We start from the raw sequence: 20,627 nt of genomic DNA on the forward strand, positions 1-20,627 counted from the left end.
ATAAATTAAAAATAATAACTAATAAAAAAAGACTGTGAATATTTTGGATGAAAAATTTTTTTTAGAAAAATAACTGATTAATGTTTAAAATTCAAATAAAAATGTTGAATTTTTGCTAAAGTAAAATTTATAAATTATTAAAACGATTTATAATAGGTGATCTTTTTATTTTGATTCAAACTTCACTTAAATTAAATTAAAAAGTTTTTTGTATATTATATATCGTTAAGTATAACGTAACTTTAACACACAATTTATAAATACTCATTTCATGTATAAGGTAATCTGTTATACATTTAAGCAACTGTTTAATTACCATATGTTAACATAGAAAAATAACTCATTAACTACAAAAATTAATTTATGTCCATACCAACCCATTATATGGTCGGTGACTTATTCACTAGTCACTCACTAATGTTCTTATACTCTTACTATTATTACTATCACTAAGTCAATACGCAAATATAAATAGTTGATTACATTATCATAATAACACCATATTATAAATAATTAAAATAATAATAAGTTAACTATGAAATTTAAAAGAGTTGGCAAACATTGACGTGGCCAGGGAGCGATCATAGTCAATGAACAGCGACAAAAATAATTACGAATAAAAAATTCAATTCGGAAGTAGTAACTTCTAATACATAACCTCCCTCCTTCACCTCCATAAAAAACTGTAAATTTGCCATATCCCTATGAACACAAAATTAATAATAAGAAATAATATCAATTAGTTATTTGGTTGAGTGAAATATTTAAACTTCCATTATACTTCATAAATTCTAACGTTTCTTTAGGTATTTTTGTTTCCTAGGCAATCAGAATCAGGTTATTACACAAGGTAAATACTTTTAAAAATCGTAAAATTTTTTATATTTTATTATCACACAGCAAAAATCATTTAATATTATGAACTAACTTGAATATTCTTAATAGATTTAAATTCAGGAAATCGGTACAAATATTTTTACGGTGTTGGGAAAATATAGATAATCATCTATATTTTATATCTAGAAAAAATAATATTATCTTTTATATTAGCTAGATGACTTAGTAAATGGTTAGTTAACAACACCTACAATAGGTTTTTCTTTATCCAGACATTTTTATTAATTTATGAATTTTAGAGAAATTTATTGATTTTTAAAATCATTTATTAAATATAAACATTCAAAAATTATTTAATCATATTTTGTACAATTTTATATGACACATTATGATAAAACCATAAACCACATGTCTTATGATAATGTAATAACACGTGTAAGATTAAAATTAATATATATTTTGTTCCTCCCCACCACAAGTTTTATGATTAATGGATTGCATCTATTTATGTATTTTATCTTTGCAAAACAAAATTTACATTATTCTTATTATTGTAGATAAGCAAAAATGTATTCTGTCCTTCTTTAAATAATAACCGATTTTGAATACATATTCATATCATAAAAGCTTTATTATTGTGTCTATGATATTTATACATAAAATAGTTAGTCATAAATAATTGTATTGCTAATAATAAAAGATAAAGAAACGGATGTTTATAATTATTTTTATTTTATTAACTTGTTGCGAAGTCCATACAAGTAAGCACTGTACTTTAAAAAAACACTGAACAATAACATTGATATTACATCAGTACGAGTTTACACAATATTATCTAAGTTTAAAAAGTTAAGTACAGTCAGGATCCGGCGTAGTAGAGTTAGAGCTTATTTTTAAATTTGTTTTAATTAATATCTGACAATGATTAAAATCATTTTCGTAACATACTTTGATACGTAATAGAAAAAATTCTATAAAAAAGATACCATTATAACCAAAAATTATATGATTTTTTTAGAAGACACCAATATTCATAGAAACAAAGTCATCGAAACACCTTTAGTTTTTCAATCATTAATACACAAAAAGCCTTAAATATGATTTAGTTTTAAATTATTTAGATGTTCAATTGCTATGCAAAACACTTCATGATCTGCCATTATTACCAAAAAATAAATTTTTGACTTTAAAAATTATTAATAAAAATTATTTTTATAAACGTAACAACGTAGTAAATATTATTGTATTAAAATAAAAATAAATTCTAAGGGGTAATATGGGTAGCTGTTGAAAATTAAGCAACAACATATATAATTATTTACTATTTATTGAAGAAAAACTGTTTAAATAAAATGTCAACTAGTCGATAACCAGCTTTGTGACATACTTTTTGAGATATTAGCATTAAAAAATGTAGAAAAGATATATACTTAATTAAATTCATTCCCCATTAAAAAAAAATCAAAGATTACTAAATTTAATTTTTAAAGTTAACCCTTAATATCTACCCTCAGAAATAATTTTTTTACAATAAACTTGATATTTACTATGGATTCTAAAAATAAAAGAAATTTAAATAACTACATGTTTATGCTAAAAGTTATTAATTAACGAAAACTAGAAATATTATTGAAAATAACATACACTTTAAATAAAAAAAGGTATCCTTTTTATATAACTTTAATAAATAGCATGTTAATTTTCTATTTATTATTTTTTTTATTAATAGTGAAGACTTACACATTCCTCATTACCTATATTGGGATGAAAAATTTTCTCTATAATTTCAACAACAAAATGAAACACCTTTAGCATGAATGGAGAGATGAGAAGACGTTAAGTTCAATTATTAATAAATAAAAAAAAGATTTATCCGTATTTTATTTTGATAAATGACAAGTTGTGTCATCTTTCACCTATATAATTGTATTATAAAATACCTTTATCAGATCTAGATGATTTCGTATTCAAAAACTAACTATGAATGATATCTGACAGTGATTAAAATCACAATCATAAGAGAGAGAAGCTTTGATGAAAATATAAATGTAGATAATGTTTAATTTTAAGATATTGGTGGATTATTTAAAAAATAACTTCAACTCTTATTTCCTTAATTATATCCTGATTAGTAGTTTTTATATTTAAAAGTATAATTTATGAATAAATATTTATTGTAGCAATTAAATAAAGTATGACATTGTTATTTAATAATTTAGTATCGTCATAATTTTTACGGGGAATTTATAAAAAATTATAATGTAGTTATTACTTTTATGGCAAACGTGTATAAAAATTAAAAGGCCTGATCTGAAACTTTTCAGAAAAAATTTTTTTGTTAATTTTGAATAAATGGTGTCGAAGGAATTTTCATAAATAAATATAAACTTTTAATGATCAATTTTTTGCGTTGATTTTGAAATGTACAATAAGATATTTTCTATCACCACTAATTTTTGTTATAATTACTAATTAGTTAAAAACTATAAGATATAACTACGTGGAATATTGTTCTCGATATTTCTATTAAAGCATATATTAAAACATCAAGAGCTACACAGAAATATATTACTACAAATATTTGTTTGTAGTATCACAAACAAAGAACATAAACCTACAAGGCTTATTAATTAATAATACCACCACTAAATTAACAATTTATCACCACTGTTGTTTACATTATTTATTCTGGACATAGGTGCCTGCTTTAAATACTGTAAGTTCCAACTATTTGCTGATGACCTCAAAATTTATGAAAATTTTATAACAATTATTGATCAGTATAAAATTCAAGAAGATCTAAACAAATTTTGTGATTGGTGCAAAAATGGGTTAAAACTGAACATCACAAAATGTTTTAAAATGTCTTTTTCCCGTTCAAGAACGAAATTAATTAATGACTATCATCTCTTTGATAATCAAATTGAGGATATTAGTACCATTAGATCTTGGGATAGTTTTTAAAACCAGCTTATCATTTCAGCTACACACTGATCATATATGTGTGAAGTCCCTAAGAACTCTAGGGTTCTTAATTAGGAATACCAAAAAATTCAAGAACGAACAGTGTCTAAAAACGTTGTATAATTCTTTAGTTAGACCTACGTTGGAATATTGCTCAATTATTTGGAATCCTTCACAAGTCGGATTGATAGAATCGCTTGAGCGTGTAAAAAGAAGATTTTTCCCTTAACTTAGATTCCCTTGTTAATAGGCGAAAATATACAGACATCTGCTTTCTTTCTAAATAGTAAATGATGTTATATCCTGTCCAGAACTATTACAATCCATAAACTTTTATGTTCCTAAATTTCATTCACGTTCTTGTCCCGCGTTTGAAATCCCTTTTCATTGAACATCTTACGGTTTTAATAACCTTGTTGATCGAATAGCCAGAGAGTGCAATAAATTAAAATTTGATTTGTTTATTATGAATGATTTATACTCCTTAAAACACTGATTTTAGTAGCCTGATACATATGATAAAATCACCTTTCTTTTTTGGTAAATTTATTTTAATATTATGTACTTAATTAATACTATTATTGTAACATACTTGTATCTTATTTCAACAATGTTTATTATATATTTATTGTCACTGTACATGAGCCCACCAAGGCGTTTACACCAAATAAACTAAACTACACTAAACAAAAAAATATAAAACGTACATTTGATAAATTATTCTAAAATTGAGGTGTTTTAAAAAATTTGTAAAGCATAACGTGCATAATAAAGTTGGTACAATAAGTTTGCGCGTTTTGAGCGAGTCGAAAATAAAAAATTCATGACTCAGTAAAAAAAAAAAAATTTAATAAGAAATGTTAGGTTACCTTTCGAATATTTTCTGGAAAATTTGATAAAATTATCAGTACTTAAGTCCTTAAAAGTTGGCAGAATGAGCATTTATTTTAAACAATCTAATATTAAACACTTGAGAATAAAAAAAAAAAAATTGAAAATCAGAGCTTGTTAAATATTTTTTTCAGCATAATTCAATTTTCCTCGTTTTATTATCTAATAAAATAAACCCAATCATCAAACCTAACCCAAATATCTATAAAAATATACATATTTTAAAATCGTCTTGAAACAATATTCACGGTATGGCGCCATTGTAAAACTTTTCAGGTTCAACTAGAATAAAATAGGGTTCATTAAAAAAACACACCATGGTAAAACTAATACCTTCCCAGATTCGCATCAAACTTAAAATATTCTTTTAATATAGTTCAAAACTGTAGAAACTATTTAAAGTAAAAAGTTATACAATTTGAATCAAAATGTATTAAAAATGTAAAACATAGTGAGAAACTTGTATAATGTTTATGTTACCCTATTCAAATAACTAAAATATACTAATTAGTAATTTAAATTTGTATTCGTATTTATTTTAATTAAATTTAGCATTAGATCATTTCATTTAAATTGTTTTAATCTTCTGTTTTAATTCTTCTTATTCTTCCTCGCCTCAATTCCAACTCCTTGGAGTCAGCCACCCTTATCCTAAACTTCCATTTGACACGGACCTACCACATCATCTATGCTCACATCAGCCGTCCTCGTATCGCTTTCAATTACATCTCTCCATCTCTTTGTTTTGGTCTTTCTTTACCTCTTTTTCCTTCAACATTCATTTCCAGAGCTGTTTTAATCTACTGATACTACGAATCCATAGAACAAAAAATGTTGTGTTTCAATGTAAAAATTCATGTTAAAAAAACGTATAGATTTAACATATTTAAAAATGTTTTGAATGTCAAAGCTATCGCTTTGAACAATTCGTGATAACTATTTTATTAATAAATTATTATTTTATTTAAATTATCATAATTATTTAGCCCTCTAACAGAAGCACGGCCTCATAGATAGGTCAACAACTCAGCTGTTTTACCCCAAAAAAACGCTTTATAATAACAGCATCATGAATCAACCGTGTTGCCAGTCTTATCTATACGGGCGCAACTAAAACACAAATCCTATGAGTGTGTAGAAGTGAAGAATAGTCGTGAAAGACATAAGATAATACTTAAGATAATTAGTTGGGGATATGGATGTGGAACAGACTAGGAATTAAAGTTCAAAGCAGAGAAGCGTGAAGAATGGGGAAATGCTGCCAACTATCCCACTGTTAACCGGGAAAAATTTAATACATTCTATATTAATATACCACAATATTTTTACTTTTTAAATAAACACGAAAAAACAAAAAAAAAACTAAGTCTAAGTTTTACTAAAAGTATACAATTTAAATCCTTTTACCCCTTAAAAAAATTTAATGTAAATAAATTAGTTTACATTTTTATATTGTTTAAATTTTTTACATGAAATCAAATACTTTTTTATTAAAATAACGAATTTTAAAAAAACATTTTCGTAATTAGTATTTTAGAATAATATATACTAGTTTTGTGATTTTCTATAATTGACAAAATAATACTTATGATAAAAGTTATGTTCAGAAAAATCTATTTTTTGTTATTGATTAACTGTTTTTCCTCAACAGATGAAGATAATCATAACTGATATTTATATGTAATAAAAGCCAAATGGTAAGATAAGTTGATACCCGGCGATTAGAAAAGATAAATTGAATCCTGAGAGTGATTAATATCATTGTTACAAAATGCATCGATGTCAATCTGTTTAATTTCTTGTTGTGACTGATGATTTATAAATTAAATTATATATATATGTATACAATTATCAAGGTATATCAAAATCTTGATATTCAAGCTCATGTGTGAGTAATTATTTTTCCTCAAAAGATACATGGTTTTTTTTATTATTTAATAACATGTAAAACGGTGGTTTATTTACGAGGGAAGTGGGTTTTAGACTCTCTATTAATATAAAATTATGACATTGATGTAAAATAAGCGGTGTAACTTCCCACTACTCTACATTCTGATAATTATATGGACTTCTATCACAAAAAATTATTAAATACATTGCTAAAGACGGATCCAAATTAAGATCCCTGAGACTCCCAGTCCGACGTTAACAACATTATATTAATAATGATAACAATAATAAAACCTAATAGGCAATAGAATACATATTAAATTCAAAATAAAATAATTCTATTTATTTAATATTTATTGTTTATAATTCATATCATAAAAATATTCTCTAATGTATATTGATCACACGTATGAAAAAAATGTTGAAAATCTTTTGAATGCAATTCTATTTGTTTTGGTAGCGTGAACTATAAAATCAACCAAATAAAAAAAAATTTAAAGAAATTTTTAGTGAAATAATATTGCAGATATTTTTAGTAGACCTAATGTTCACAAAATACACGATTATTTAGCAGTTTTTTTTTATGTAGACGACAGAACTACATGAAAAACTGGTTTTTAATTTACATACAACAATCTATTATAATTGTGTAAGAAGCTCGTTATGTCAAATGATGATTTAAAAATACGATTTTTAATAATATCCCCCTACAGCTCACGGAAATATTTTAATAGAAAATATTGTATTTTAATGACAACCAAAATCACAAAGTAAATTATAGAAAATACACCTGTAGTATATAATTTACCGAACTAATTTTAACAAGTAACGCCATCATATTGCTCTTATTTACAAGAATATAAACACCAATTAATTTTCTTAAAAAAAATAAATTACGTATTTAAACTATTTATGAAAATATTTACAATTGTACAGAGTGATGGATTAACTATGTCTCACTATATATTCACTATGTCATAATTTGTGTGGTATAGTTAATCAATCACTCTATATTTAAATATGTATATATTGTACATAAATTTCAATCTAAATGTATTTTTAACATAATTGCTAATTTATATATCCCAAATACAGTAAAAACAGTCCTTACAGTAAAGAAACAAATTTATTTTGGGGTAAAAATAATGAAATTCAAAAAGAGTTATATAATTTCTAATAAAGCAATATGTTTGCATTAAGTGTGATCGGCAGGTGTAGCCACTCCTCCAAAAACGTTTGTTTAAACTGGACCTATACCAGTAATAATTAATTATTAAATACAAGTTTCAGTCCTTGAACATTATTATAATTATTTTTCAATACATGCTAAAATTGTAAACAGCTAATAATTTTTAAATAATCGTAAATTCTTTAACCATTATCATGGAAGCGTTTTAGATGATGTTACATATACTAAGTAGGGATAGTAATATATACTCATTCTAACTACCCCAGGTCCAACTTTACTGGAGATTTTTTATAAATCAGTATAAACAATGACACTGTAGCCGAAGATCAATAACGTTGGATGTGTACCGGAAATCGTGTGAAAAAAGAGCCAGTGCAGTAGCAAAACCCAAGACGTTTTAGAGACACACCTTACCACTAGACCACTGTGCACATATGATTCAGATACCGATTCACTTCTTTATAGGTTGATAATGTGATATGTGGTTGAGAGAAACATGGTAACGTGTAAACACAAACATTTCAAATAGAGGCGACAATTAACAGTAATGCTAAGTTATTTTATCAAATTATCAAAACTTATTTAAATAAATAATCGTTTACTAAACATTACGAAGGCAAAAAAATATGAAATAAAACTCTTGAATCCTAAAAATAATATGTAAACTTGATAATTTATAAATCCATTGATTTACATTATCCGTTCAATAAAAAGTAAATAATTTTGTTTAAGACCAAAGGCGGATTTAGTAGAACTTTCAAAAGTACAGAAGTTGTCTATATTAAGACCAAAAATAAAAAGATCTATCAAACTCAATCAGGTTTCTTATCACTACCATAGAAATATTTTAGATGCGATGTTTTTTTTAACATATATTAAGTTCATTTAAAACTATATCGCTATCATAAGCAATATTTCTGTCAATATTTCTTAGAGATTAAATTTAATTAGAATTTTACTTAAAATTATTTATAATAAAACAACAAAAATTAGTTCCTGATTTTTTTTAAGTAAACACTACTTTGATTTTAATAGCTCAAAAAAACTTAGTTCAGAAAAGGAATTAATTAAGATTAAGTGTAAACGTTTCAATTAACAGATATTTTAAAAAACCCTAATACTCAGAATCAAGTAAACATTCCACAAAACTGACCATACTGCACAATATTATTTCATTTACCTACTATTAGTACCTTTTAAGTTGCACCACAATCTAAAGAAGTTGTCGCTCACTTGTACTTCAAGGTTAAAAACGAGCTGCTACTGTTAGAGAAATCGTCTCCTGACCTTCTCGAATAAAACGTGAATATTTTCTATTAAAACCTAATACATGTTTATTATAGTTGTTCATGACACGTTATTTTATATAATCTTATGGTATTCGTCATTTCAACACTATATCTATTATCAAATGTGATTAATATCTTTGTTTTGGTAAACTAATAAATAACCGATATTTCTTTAATGTTAAAGGGTTTTTTATTGCAATAACAAAAGTTTATTTGAATTTTGTTTTAAAATTTAGTAAATTATTGATTTTAATGTTTGTTCCTAGTGTTAAAGTAGAAATAGTCTTATTTTTCAGCCGAATTGACCGGACATCGATTTAAATATTTTACTCATGGCTGGCTAAAGAGTAAAACCATCAATAAACTTTCCTAGTACCCCTAGTTTAAAAAAGTCTCACTATCGTAAAATTTCAAACATTTTAAAACACAATTTTTTTTGGTAAGAAATTCCTGAAGTATTTATCTCAATGTTACCCTTCTTACTTGTATAGTTAACTCAAGTTTTTAAAATATTTTTATTTAGTCGTTGGGTTATTTAGATGTTAATAGCATTAAGAATATTATTAATATCAACGTAATGAATGTTTTTTTATATAAAAAACGACTTCATTTACTATTAATGTATAATATAATGAATATAGATTAGCATGACATGTATACACATATGAACTGAAGAATTTGAGAGTTATTTTAACATTTCATCATCAGCATAGTTTAGCCGAATTATACACATATTTCTTCAGTTATTTGGAAAATTTAGCTATAAATTAAACTTAACATTAAGTTTTATTTATTGTGATTACTATATCATATTAATATATTTCTTTTATGTAGACAAATTTCTTCTTCAATAATTCATATAATAAATTACTATATGATATTTTATCAACGACATTAAAAACTGCGTTTACTTCAAAATAAATCGATTCTTATAGTAGGATGGACAACAAAATAATAAAAAAAAAAACCATGGTATTATGATGATACAAAAAGGGAAAATTTATAAATCGTCACATTTTAGTGCGCCTAATATTTTGCACGTTGACTATTTCAAGGAAATGTTAGTAACTAGATAAACGTTTAAAGTACAGAACAAGAAAAAACCTGAAATTCTAGCTTCGTTTATTATATTTCACTATTAATACAATATATTTCTTATAGACACATGTTATCATACTACATTATCCATAAAAATATTTTAAAAACTTGAGTTAACTATACAAGTAAGAAGGATAACATTGAGATAATTACTTCAGGAATTTCTTACCAAAAAAATTGTGTTTTAAAATGTTTGAAATTTTACGATAGTGAGACTTTTTTAAACTAGGGGTACTAGGTAAGTTTATTGATGGTTTTACTCTTTAGCCAGCCATGAGTAAAATATTTAAATCGATGTCCGGTCAATTCGGCTGAAAAAAAAGACTATATTCATTTAAAATAATTAAAATTTAATTTTTATGGTATCCAACAAATCTAAAAATTTATTTAAGCTAATTTTATATTTTAAAGCTCATATTTCTTGTTGATCTCAAAATATTATTAAATCATAAAAACAAACATACCTATTGTTCTATTCGTAAAACATGTTAAACAAATTGAAGACAATAAACTGAAGTACAGAGTGTATTTCGGTCACTACTGCCTTTATTTATAAAAAAAAAATCGTTGTAACCGACCATCATATACTTACATTGTTATACCATAGGCAATGGTTTGTTATAAGAATTTTTAATTTTCTTGATGTACCATATACAGGTATAAAAAACCATTGTGATCATTGTCGGAACCTAGAGGAAGAAATATCACGTTGCACAGGAATACAACCTGGCCGAAAGCGTATAGCGTTGTTTATTGTTATTCACTGCATGTGTTCTGTATTGAATAATAACTATAATAATAATAATCATAAATGATTTTGACAATGTCCATAGAAAACAGCCATGTTCCCAAAGAACTATGTCGACCACTAAGGATTTCCTTCCTTAAGTTAGTGGTTGTATACATGTAAGTATATTCATGAAACGTTACATCATGTAACGCTTCAAATTTGATTACAGATATCTTATCAACTCACATAGACTTAAAAAAAATAAGATTGAGAGTTAAATATACTGAAAATGAAATGTTTAAAACTAACATCAAAAGTGTACCGGAAATCGTAAGGAAAAAAGAGGCAAGGTACGAGATTAGAACCCAAGTCTTCATAGAAACAAACCTTACCACTAGACCACCGTGCACTTATGATTCAAACTCAAAGACACTGGCGGGCAGAATACTGATGTAATACCTTTGAGTTTAGATAGTTACTTCGGAATTACATCTGAGTTGCTCTTTATATTTAGTTACATAATGGCGAGTATTTGAGCTTTCAATTTAGCTGTATTAAATCCAGTTTCTCTATAATTTTTAAAAAAACTTGACAAGTCCATTAAATAATTTTGAAGAAATATTGAAATCCACATTTTTATTTTATAAACTTTTGCTGCCAATGTTCACTTTATTCAGTACTGTATACCAAATATATTAACTCATAAAGATTTCTATTGTACTAATCTCCGAAATTAATGAATTAGTTTGATAAATTAATATAATTCTTCTTTTTTTCCTCGCCTTAATCCCAAATACTTAGGGTCGGCCACCCATATCCTAAACTTCCACTTTTAAATTAATATAAGTAGTACTTTCATAAAATAAAACTATATCATACAAAAATGTATAGAGAGAGATAATACCTACCCTAAATGTGTATAAGGTATTCAGTAAGTAAAGAAACGGGTTTTTAGTGTTCTCATTTAATCAGCAGTTAAACAATTTTCTAATGTCGTTGGCCATACTTATTAGTCTATAAGACGATATATATATATATATATATATATATATATATATATAATGTATTATATTTTTATATATAAATATATAATACTTTTATCGTGTAGATTTGCACGAGTTTCCACCTCCCTCTCCGAAAAATTGATTTCAACTACATCTTTTGGGTTACTACGAAACAATAATAGAGGGCACTAAGCGCGAATGTTGTCAAAGTATATAATAATGTTAAGTATATAATGATGCTAAAAATAAGCAATAAATTTTAAGTGAAAATATCCACATATTTTGCTATTATTACAATACATGCTCATAATGTAGGGGAGGAATACCTCGAATGTTTATTAAAATAATCAAAAAATTCTATCATCAAGTGGTAAATCTGCCATTAAAACACAAACAAAACAGTAAATAAAATTCAGGATTTCCAGAAAATTTTTTTTAAAAAATCAATTTATAAAGACTATTAATTATCTAGGAACTTATCAAATAGTTTACTCTCTATTAAATTAAACAACAGCGTGTAATACAAATCAATCCACTGCGTATGAAAATACTTAACATTATTAAAGTGCTTGGTATTTTTAAAAACAAAAAATATCTTACATAAAAATAACAAGAAACAAAATAATAGGAGCTACTGTAACCTGATTTTATTCTAGTTTAACCTTTCGTTATCGAAAATTGAAAAAAAACAATCAACTTTAGAAATTAAAAAAAATATCTCAATGTTAAACAACGACATTTTCAACAAAAATTGTCTGTATTTTTTATGTTATAACCTATATTTAAAAATCACTAATCCTCCTCAAAAACATTTTTTTTGTAATTGTTTTGAGTGATTACTTTAAACTTTAATGTAATCTGATGTTCGGTGACCTAATTTACTTAATGTTTCTCTTGAAATAAGAGTCGAAAGAAAAGCGGTTCTTGGATGTAAATATTTAAATTTTTTTTTTTGAAAAAAATTGCTGCCACAAAATTTGCGTAGTGTTGTAGTCCTATTGAAAATCGAATAAGGTTACAATTAAAAATTATTCTTGTTTAATGTGTCATATATTCACACAATGAATGATCAGGAAGCCATATAACCATTGTACATTTTTGAAATACCCTAAGTTGTTATTACATACACATGATCATACAACCTATTTAAAAAATAGGACCGTATTGCGGGTTACGGTTCACGGATTATACCAACCATGGCTTTTCAAGGTCGCATGAAAGCTACTTTAAAAAATATATATGCATACATACATATTCAAAACAAAATTTTTTAAATTTGTAACTAATACATTGAAATCAAAATCCTCGAATCATTTTAGTTAAGTTTATTGTCGGCTTATTAAATTTTATTTTTAACATATTTATTTTTTGTATCAACTATTATTATTTTATCGTCAACTTATTTTTATGATATGTTTCAATTAAGTTCTTAAGATAATGATACTGACTATGTATGATACGTAACGCGGTAAACAAAAAACGACTCAATTAATTCAAACACATAATCGTAATCAATAATTGGTGCCAAAGCGTTTAATTTTATTCCTTTTCAAAACAAAAAAAAAAAACGAAGAACAATGAAATATATTACTATATTTTCGTTAAACAATAATAATTATTATTGCTGAAATGGTATGCATGTCGGCCTTGGTGAAGCTTTGCCAAACAATTTGCATTATAATGTATTTTTATTGCTATATATACACACGCATTTTCATATAATTAACTGAACAAATAATTTTCTCATAAAAACTTTACAAAAAAAGATCATCCATAAATTCCAAAATTCAGGATTCCGTGCGAGCAATTAAAATATTATTATTGTCCAAGGAGTAAATTCAGTAATTTCCGTAACATGAAAAGAGCATTGAACTTAAAATTATCTGAAACCACAAGCATCATATATAGTTAAGTAAACATTTTTTAACGATGCAGTAATATTTTGTAACACGAAAATCAATTAGAAAATACAAAATCAACAGTAATACCTATTGCGTTTGGTTTGCCTTGACTCGTCACTAGTAAGCAATTCCGGAATGGTTCGATAACGCAAACTATATTTATACACGTAATACTGCACTTGTATAAGCTAAAAACTACAGTTTAAAAAATATTTTTTTTAGTTTACGCTGTTCAATAAATTTACTGCGTCAATAAATGTAAGAAATACTAATACACAACGTGATCCAAGCAAAATCCAATGGTTTTTGAAAATACTTAATGAATTAGTAAAAAACTTCGTTGAAGCTATCGCAGTCTATTGAAACCTCTTAAGTCAAATTTAAGTTTAATTTCAGAAAATATAAATAAAAGCTTTTAGAAACTCAAGAAGATTAATTTATATAAAAGTAAACAATGAAAATATATCTAATAAAAATTAAATGAATCTTAAAGAATTAGTTTAACTATAACTGTAGCAAACTAGAAGTTAAAAAAAGATCATTTTATTTAAAGAAAATTATAAGACCCCGCAAAAATGTTCATACATAGAGCCCCCACAATCTCTCTTCGACAAAAAATATATATTTAATGATGCGTCGTAATTTTTTTGAAAATATACATTTGTTTATCAAATAGAACTAGTACAATTTCTCATAAAAAAAAAGTAGATACATCATTTCATGTTTTTCATCATTCGATTTTTTTTTAATGCTATATAAGCCCATTAAGAGCCATAGATATCTACCCCAAAGGAGGAGGTTTCTTAATCTTTGATAATCCAGGGCGGGTGGTTGTTCGTCGCACTGGCGACGGTTTATAACCATCATTAAATAACTATAAAAATTTCAGTATCTTTTTTTTATAATAAAATGTGTAGATTGCTGTTGTCTTAAAATATGCACCATTTTAAATGATTAGGCTTAATACAAACAAATTGAATTTTATTTGTTTTGAGTCTACATGATATTAATTTTTATTTAAATGAAAAATAAGTCAATGAATAATAAACACATTTTTTTTTAATGTATATGTATATATATATATGAAACTATATATTACATCAATAACATTAATTACAATTTAATTAAGAGAGTCATAATAAGGTTTATCTTTATCACACGTGGCGTAATTAAAATTGCGTCAACGAACCAGGTTTTAAATGTTAAACTAGGTACTATTGTGAATAAGTACACTGATACTGCAATAACCGATTGCCAACAAATATTAACTTGTCAACTTTTCAAACGATATTATAATATAATATCATGTTAATAATTAACACAATGAATTATTTTGAAAGTAGGTGAAAATTTCAGACATTAGTAATATTTAATAGCATTACATAAAATAATATTTATTCCCAAACTATTTAAAAAATAATTTATTTCCATTTATTGTTGGATTTCTATCAGAATAATATTACTTGAAATAATAAAACAAATGTACAATGAAATTTTTTAAGCAACTCAATAAATACTATTTACTTACATTAGGTGTGTCGTCGCTATTTTTGTCGATCCCGACGAGCTTTGTAGTGGATCCCATGGGGGTGTGGCTGTACGGAGCGGCGGCCGCACCCCCAGCACATAAATCTCCCGTTTTGGTGGTGATATCAGACCCTAAGACTTCGGTCGGATAAAAACCGACCACTGATGATGTGCTAATCACTACAGTCGGCGAGTAGTCCTCTTCAGTCCACACAACAGTGTCTAAATCGCTTAAAGAATCTTCACCAACACTTGTTGCTCCACCAGTCGCAAATTCAGTTCCGCTCACTATCGCATCACTATAAGTAATAAACGGATCATCATCAATTTCTTCGGTGAAGCAATCGGTACTGTACGCGGCCGCATGCTCTCGTTGACTGAAACGTTCAAGCGGCGGCAGTCTCGTAGGTGAAGGTTGTGTCGACCGACTGCGGCCCCTAAACCCGCCTCTTCCATCACCGTCCGACTCCAACTTGCGGAAAACGCCATAGCACGACTGCTCAGTTACTGTCACTTCCGATACAACGGTTCGTATCACTGGATCGTTTTTAATGAGCATCACCAATGAAGTGTTGGACATAGACCTTGTTACCTGCTAAAAGAAACACTGATTATTTTTTAATCAATCTTTTTTCTTTCTTTTAATAAAACCATTATATAACTTTACACAGTACTGTGTTAATAACTATAACTGTATCTTTTAATAATTTGTGTGGCACATAGAACCGAAGCTCACAAAACGTATGTTTGAAACATTTATTCGAATTTTGAAAAGATAATGGTTAATAACTATTAGACTTACATTCATAGCACATATTTTATTATTTATGACTAATAAGAAAAACAATTTTATTTTTACAAAATAGCAATTTTTTAGCCTTTATCTTACAAAAAATTTTGATCGAAAATAATCTCAGGGCAAATACATATTGAGTAATAACCATTTTAATAAATAGAGTGGATATGAAACGTAGGCGGAGTATGTACACCAAAGCGTTCATTAAAAAAAATATTTTTATTTATAAAAATTGGGAGAACCGAAACAGTTTTATACTTTATAAAGAATAATATGTGCTTAGGTTAAAAAAATATATTAAACATATTATTCGATCACAAGTAAAATTACAGTTAAGTACCATTTCTATCACAGAAGAAACTTTTAAAAACATCTACATCATATTATAAACATCTATATTATTCCATTATACTTTTTAAGTATTAAAAGACAGATAATCAAAAATTAATAAGATTTTCGAGACAAAAGTTGTAATACAACTTTTAAGTGATGAATTGGTAAAAAAAATGATAAATGATAAATTATTATCGTAGTTATCAAGATAATTTTTCTACACTAGTTGTTCAACAATCTACTCATACGATAGTAAACTTGTGTTAAATATAAGAGTATGCGTCCAACGCACATGAATTATTAAAGGTAAGATTTCTGTATGATGGATAATGTCCAGTAGTACCTGTGACAAATGACGACTACTGTAGATTAAATAATAAATAATCAATAGAAAATTGGTAAAAATCGAAGCTAAATCAAGCAATAACAAAAGGATGGTTCATCAAATAAAAAAATTTATAAAAACAAAATTATTGAAATGTTTAGCATTGACGAGAGACTGAAAAAGAATTAATTTTACGATGTCTTTATATAATATTTAAAGACATTGTTTGTAGTTAACAAACAAAAAACGGTAACACAGTGGAGTCGCAACACAACTAACAATGTGTGGTTGTGGCATAGTTGGAAAAGTATAAATGGTATCTGACAGTGATTAAAATCACTATGATAAAAAACGCTTCCATGCAAAACCGTAAATAATGTTTAATTTTTGGAAGGAATTGTAGGATTATTCCAAAAGAAACATGAACTCTTATTTCACTATTTATATCTTGATTACAAGATTTATAATTTTTAAGTGCAATATAAGAATTAATATTTATTATAGCAATTAAATATAGTATGANTACTTGGTAGTACCTAGACAATCTAAAATGTTTATCAAGACCCCTGGTTTATTGCTAGGTGATCTTAATAGCATGACTAGACATCAAATAAGCACCCTGACTGGTCTACTGACAGGACATGGTCACCTGCTTAAGCATCTTAACGCAATTGGGGTATCGGAATCACCATTGTGCAGGAAGTGTGGAGTAGAAGAGGAAGACTCATTTCACATCATGTGCGAATAGATCAAACACTAAGATCAAACTACTTGAATAAACCATTTCCTGAAAAAGAGGATATTAAAAACCTAAAACCCAGAGAGATACTTAATTTCGCCAGAAAGACAGGACTCTTTGGTCATCTTTAGAGGTGACTTTATGGTTGGTAATGTATTAACACTTTGGTGATAACACTTAGGTGGGTAAACCGAATCAAGACAATTCGGTATGAGGTGCGCACAATGGACCAACAGGTATGAGTGCATGGGCATTATGTCCACCTCAATAATAACTAAAACTAAAAAAAAAAAATATAGTATGAAATTAATATTTAATAATTTAGTATGGTATTTTTTGCGGAGAATTTATAAAAAATTATAAAGTAATTATAAAGCCCTTTTAAAATTAGAGCACTTAATGCAATACTTTTCAAAAAAAGAATTGTTTGTTTCTTATAAATAAATTTACTGATATACAAAGAATTTTCATCAGACACCAAAATGGTTCGCTTTTTTAGCTTCGATGCGAAACTGAGAAGGTATTGGTTTTACTATGATGTGTTTTTTTTTATTTTTATTTTTTTGTCTGCTACCACTTTTTTTCAGCTCTCACCGAACCGATTCCTTTCAACGATACGTCAAAACATCACAAATCGTACCTAGTCGAAGACATTACTCTCAAAAATTGAAAAAATTTCCCTCGTTCTCTGTAAATGGGGAAAACCTCCAAAAAAATTACAAATTTTTTTAATTTTTTTTACTTAAAACTCCCATAATTTTCTTAAAAATTAACAAATCAATATAATTTTTTTTTTTAGATGCTTATGTATAGTAACAAAATGTCGATTAAAACAATAAAATTATTAAAGAAAGTATCTTTGTGTGTGTGTTTGGGGGTAATACCATAGACAATATAAGAGCTATATCTTATAGTTAGATATAGACTAACTTATATAAATAATTGGTTCAATTGAACTGAAAAATTATCAAAAAATATTACAATGAAAATTTAAATTCAAATATCATACAAATCTGTCCCTTTCTTGCCTACTTAACCTTAAAATGTATTTTAAATAAACTGTGAAGGGTAATTGTCCTTCTCACTTCTTAATTGAATAATGAGATTTCGAGTATAAATGGTAATTAAGAATTACATATTATTTTATATTACTTTATATTACTTTATAACTAGACTAATTTTAGCTGATGAAATATTTGCCTCTTTTTGGCAAAATCATTACCTAAATAAAGTAAGTACGATCTTAATTCGGGTAAGAGTTAGTTCATGGATTGCACCATTATTTCTTAAAAATTTCTACTGCCTACAAAAAAGTAAAATTACTAATTAAGAAAACTAGTTTTAACTTCATTGAATTAAGAAAACTAGTTATAACATCATTGAATTGAGAAAAATGATAGTTTAATTATTCAAAAGTTGTAATTGTTTATATCAGGTTAGACTCTTAATGAACGGGTTCGCAATTATGAAACTGAAGTAGTGAATAGTTTTTCTTTTCGTTTTTGGACAACAATAGGTCACACCTGACTATTGTTCAATCTAAAATTTATATTTAAATATAAATATTTATTATTTTTACACAGTACAATAGTATTTTAGTTATTTAATTGAAACTGATTGTAGAGTTGTGGGTATTGTTATACAGTGACACGCCTTTTTACATATTTTCGTTAAAAAGGTATTAGATTATATCTTTTTGTCAAGTGAGTAATTAAAAAATTCTGAAAGAAGGTCAAATCCATAAGTGCAAATAGGGAGATGCTTTGGCTACTTAGGTTTTCCAAATATTCTGTTATTTTTTAAACATATTAAGTAATGAAATATAATAAATTCAATCAAAATATTCAATGAATATCAAGAGCCCCATCACAGTAGTCTGTCTTGCGAGAAGAAATTTCTTATTCATATTACAATAGTTTACTATATGATTTTTGTATCAGTTTTTTATAGCTTTCACTTGACCAATTTTAATGACCAATACGTCAAAAAACCAGATTTTAACCTTGTTGAACTTATAATCACCTAACATTAAAATCCTTTAATTCCAGAAATTTAGACAAAAATATCATTATTATACTACTGTAATAAATGACCAACTCATGAAACATTTTTTTAATTAAATAATATCAAATTAATAAAAATATAAAATTCATTTTTATACTGAATTACACAGTAAAATCATATTACTATTGCTAATTAAAAACATAACCAATTATCTTCTGAAAAGTTTTGTATCAAGGTCTTCATGTTTTATACACGTTTGCCATAAAAGTAACAACTGCTTTATAATTTATCCGTAAAAATTACTATATTAAATTATTAAATATCATTTTTATACTATAATTAATTTCTATAATAGATACTACTAATTAGAAACTATGAAAGAATTAGGTGTTAATTTTACATTTGGAATAATCTACCAATTTCTTAAAATTAAACACTGTCTCTACAGATTCTAAATCTGTAATCAGAAATCTACAGATTAGAATCGAAGCGTTTCTTATATTAGTTATTTTATTCCCTGTCAGATATTATCTATACTTGCCCAAGTATGCCACACTATGCTACCGTTTTTTAAAAAAGTATGTTAATTTTTAAATACTGAAAAATTGTTTTTAAAATGTCATGATTAACAAAGATAGAGTAATTTTAAGATATTTTATGAAATTTCGTAGCTGATATGTTCAATTAAATTAAGATAAGGTTCTTTTGACTCATATCAACAAAATCGGTTCAACAAGAGCTGAGAACTTTCATGATAGGACACAAAAAAAAATCTTGGTTTATTTTTTGGGGAGTTATTGTAGGGTCGAAATACTTCTTATAAACATTTACTAGATTCGTGTGATATTTATTTTTTGGTACTTTTTTTTAAATAAACGAAATTATAAAACATTATTTTATCATATAACAATTTAATAATTTTAGGTTCTTTTTGATCGAATGGTTACAGATTTTTAATAACTTTAAGTATCAATTAAGAGTTTTATAAAAATTATCTCATCTTTTCTGTTTCAAATTAGAAACAAAATGCACTAACTTTGAATCTAAATCTAATTTTTAATATTGTAAAACCTTTTGTTTTTTTATTGAAAAATTAAAATAAGTTTGTTT

The 20,627-nt window shown here is 26.2% G+C and overlaps 1 protein-coding gene and 1 long non-coding RNA gene across 3 annotated transcripts in view; both read right to left on the minus strand.

Annotated features, from left to right (window-relative positions):
* The window catches only part of LOC126903892 (sodium-dependent nutrient amino acid transporter 1), a 34,444-nt gene that overhangs the window by 8,550 nt on the left and 5,267 nt on the right, over positions 1 to 20,627 (minus strand). The window contains exon 2 of one of the 2 annotated variants that reach the window (XM_050682448.1): positions 15,322 to 15,912. In XM_050682448.1, coding sequence (XP_050538405.1) covers positions 15,322 to 15,912 — 591 coding nt within the window. Of the gene's footprint in view, positions 1 to 15,321; positions 15,916 to 20,627 lie in introns of both variants that reach the window. The other variant, XM_050682447.1, reaches the window with a different exon arrangement.
* LOC126903916 (uncharacterized) lies at positions 13,466 to 15,315 on the minus strand. Its single transcript, XR_007703636.1, has 2 exons — positions 13,881 to 15,315; positions 13,466 to 13,775 (listed from the first exon to the last, which is right to left on the minus strand). It is a non-coding gene; the product is annotated as an uncharacterized LOC126903916 (long non-coding RNA).

The sequence above is a fragment of the Daktulosphaira vitifoliae genome, unplaced genomic scaffold, assembly GCF_025091365.1.
Source record: "Daktulosphaira vitifoliae isolate Bord-2020 unplaced genomic scaffold, ASM2509136v1 Scaffold_4, whole genome shotgun sequence".
NCBI classification, from domain to species: Eukaryota; Metazoa; Arthropoda; class Insecta; order Hemiptera; family Phylloxeridae; genus Daktulosphaira; species Daktulosphaira vitifoliae.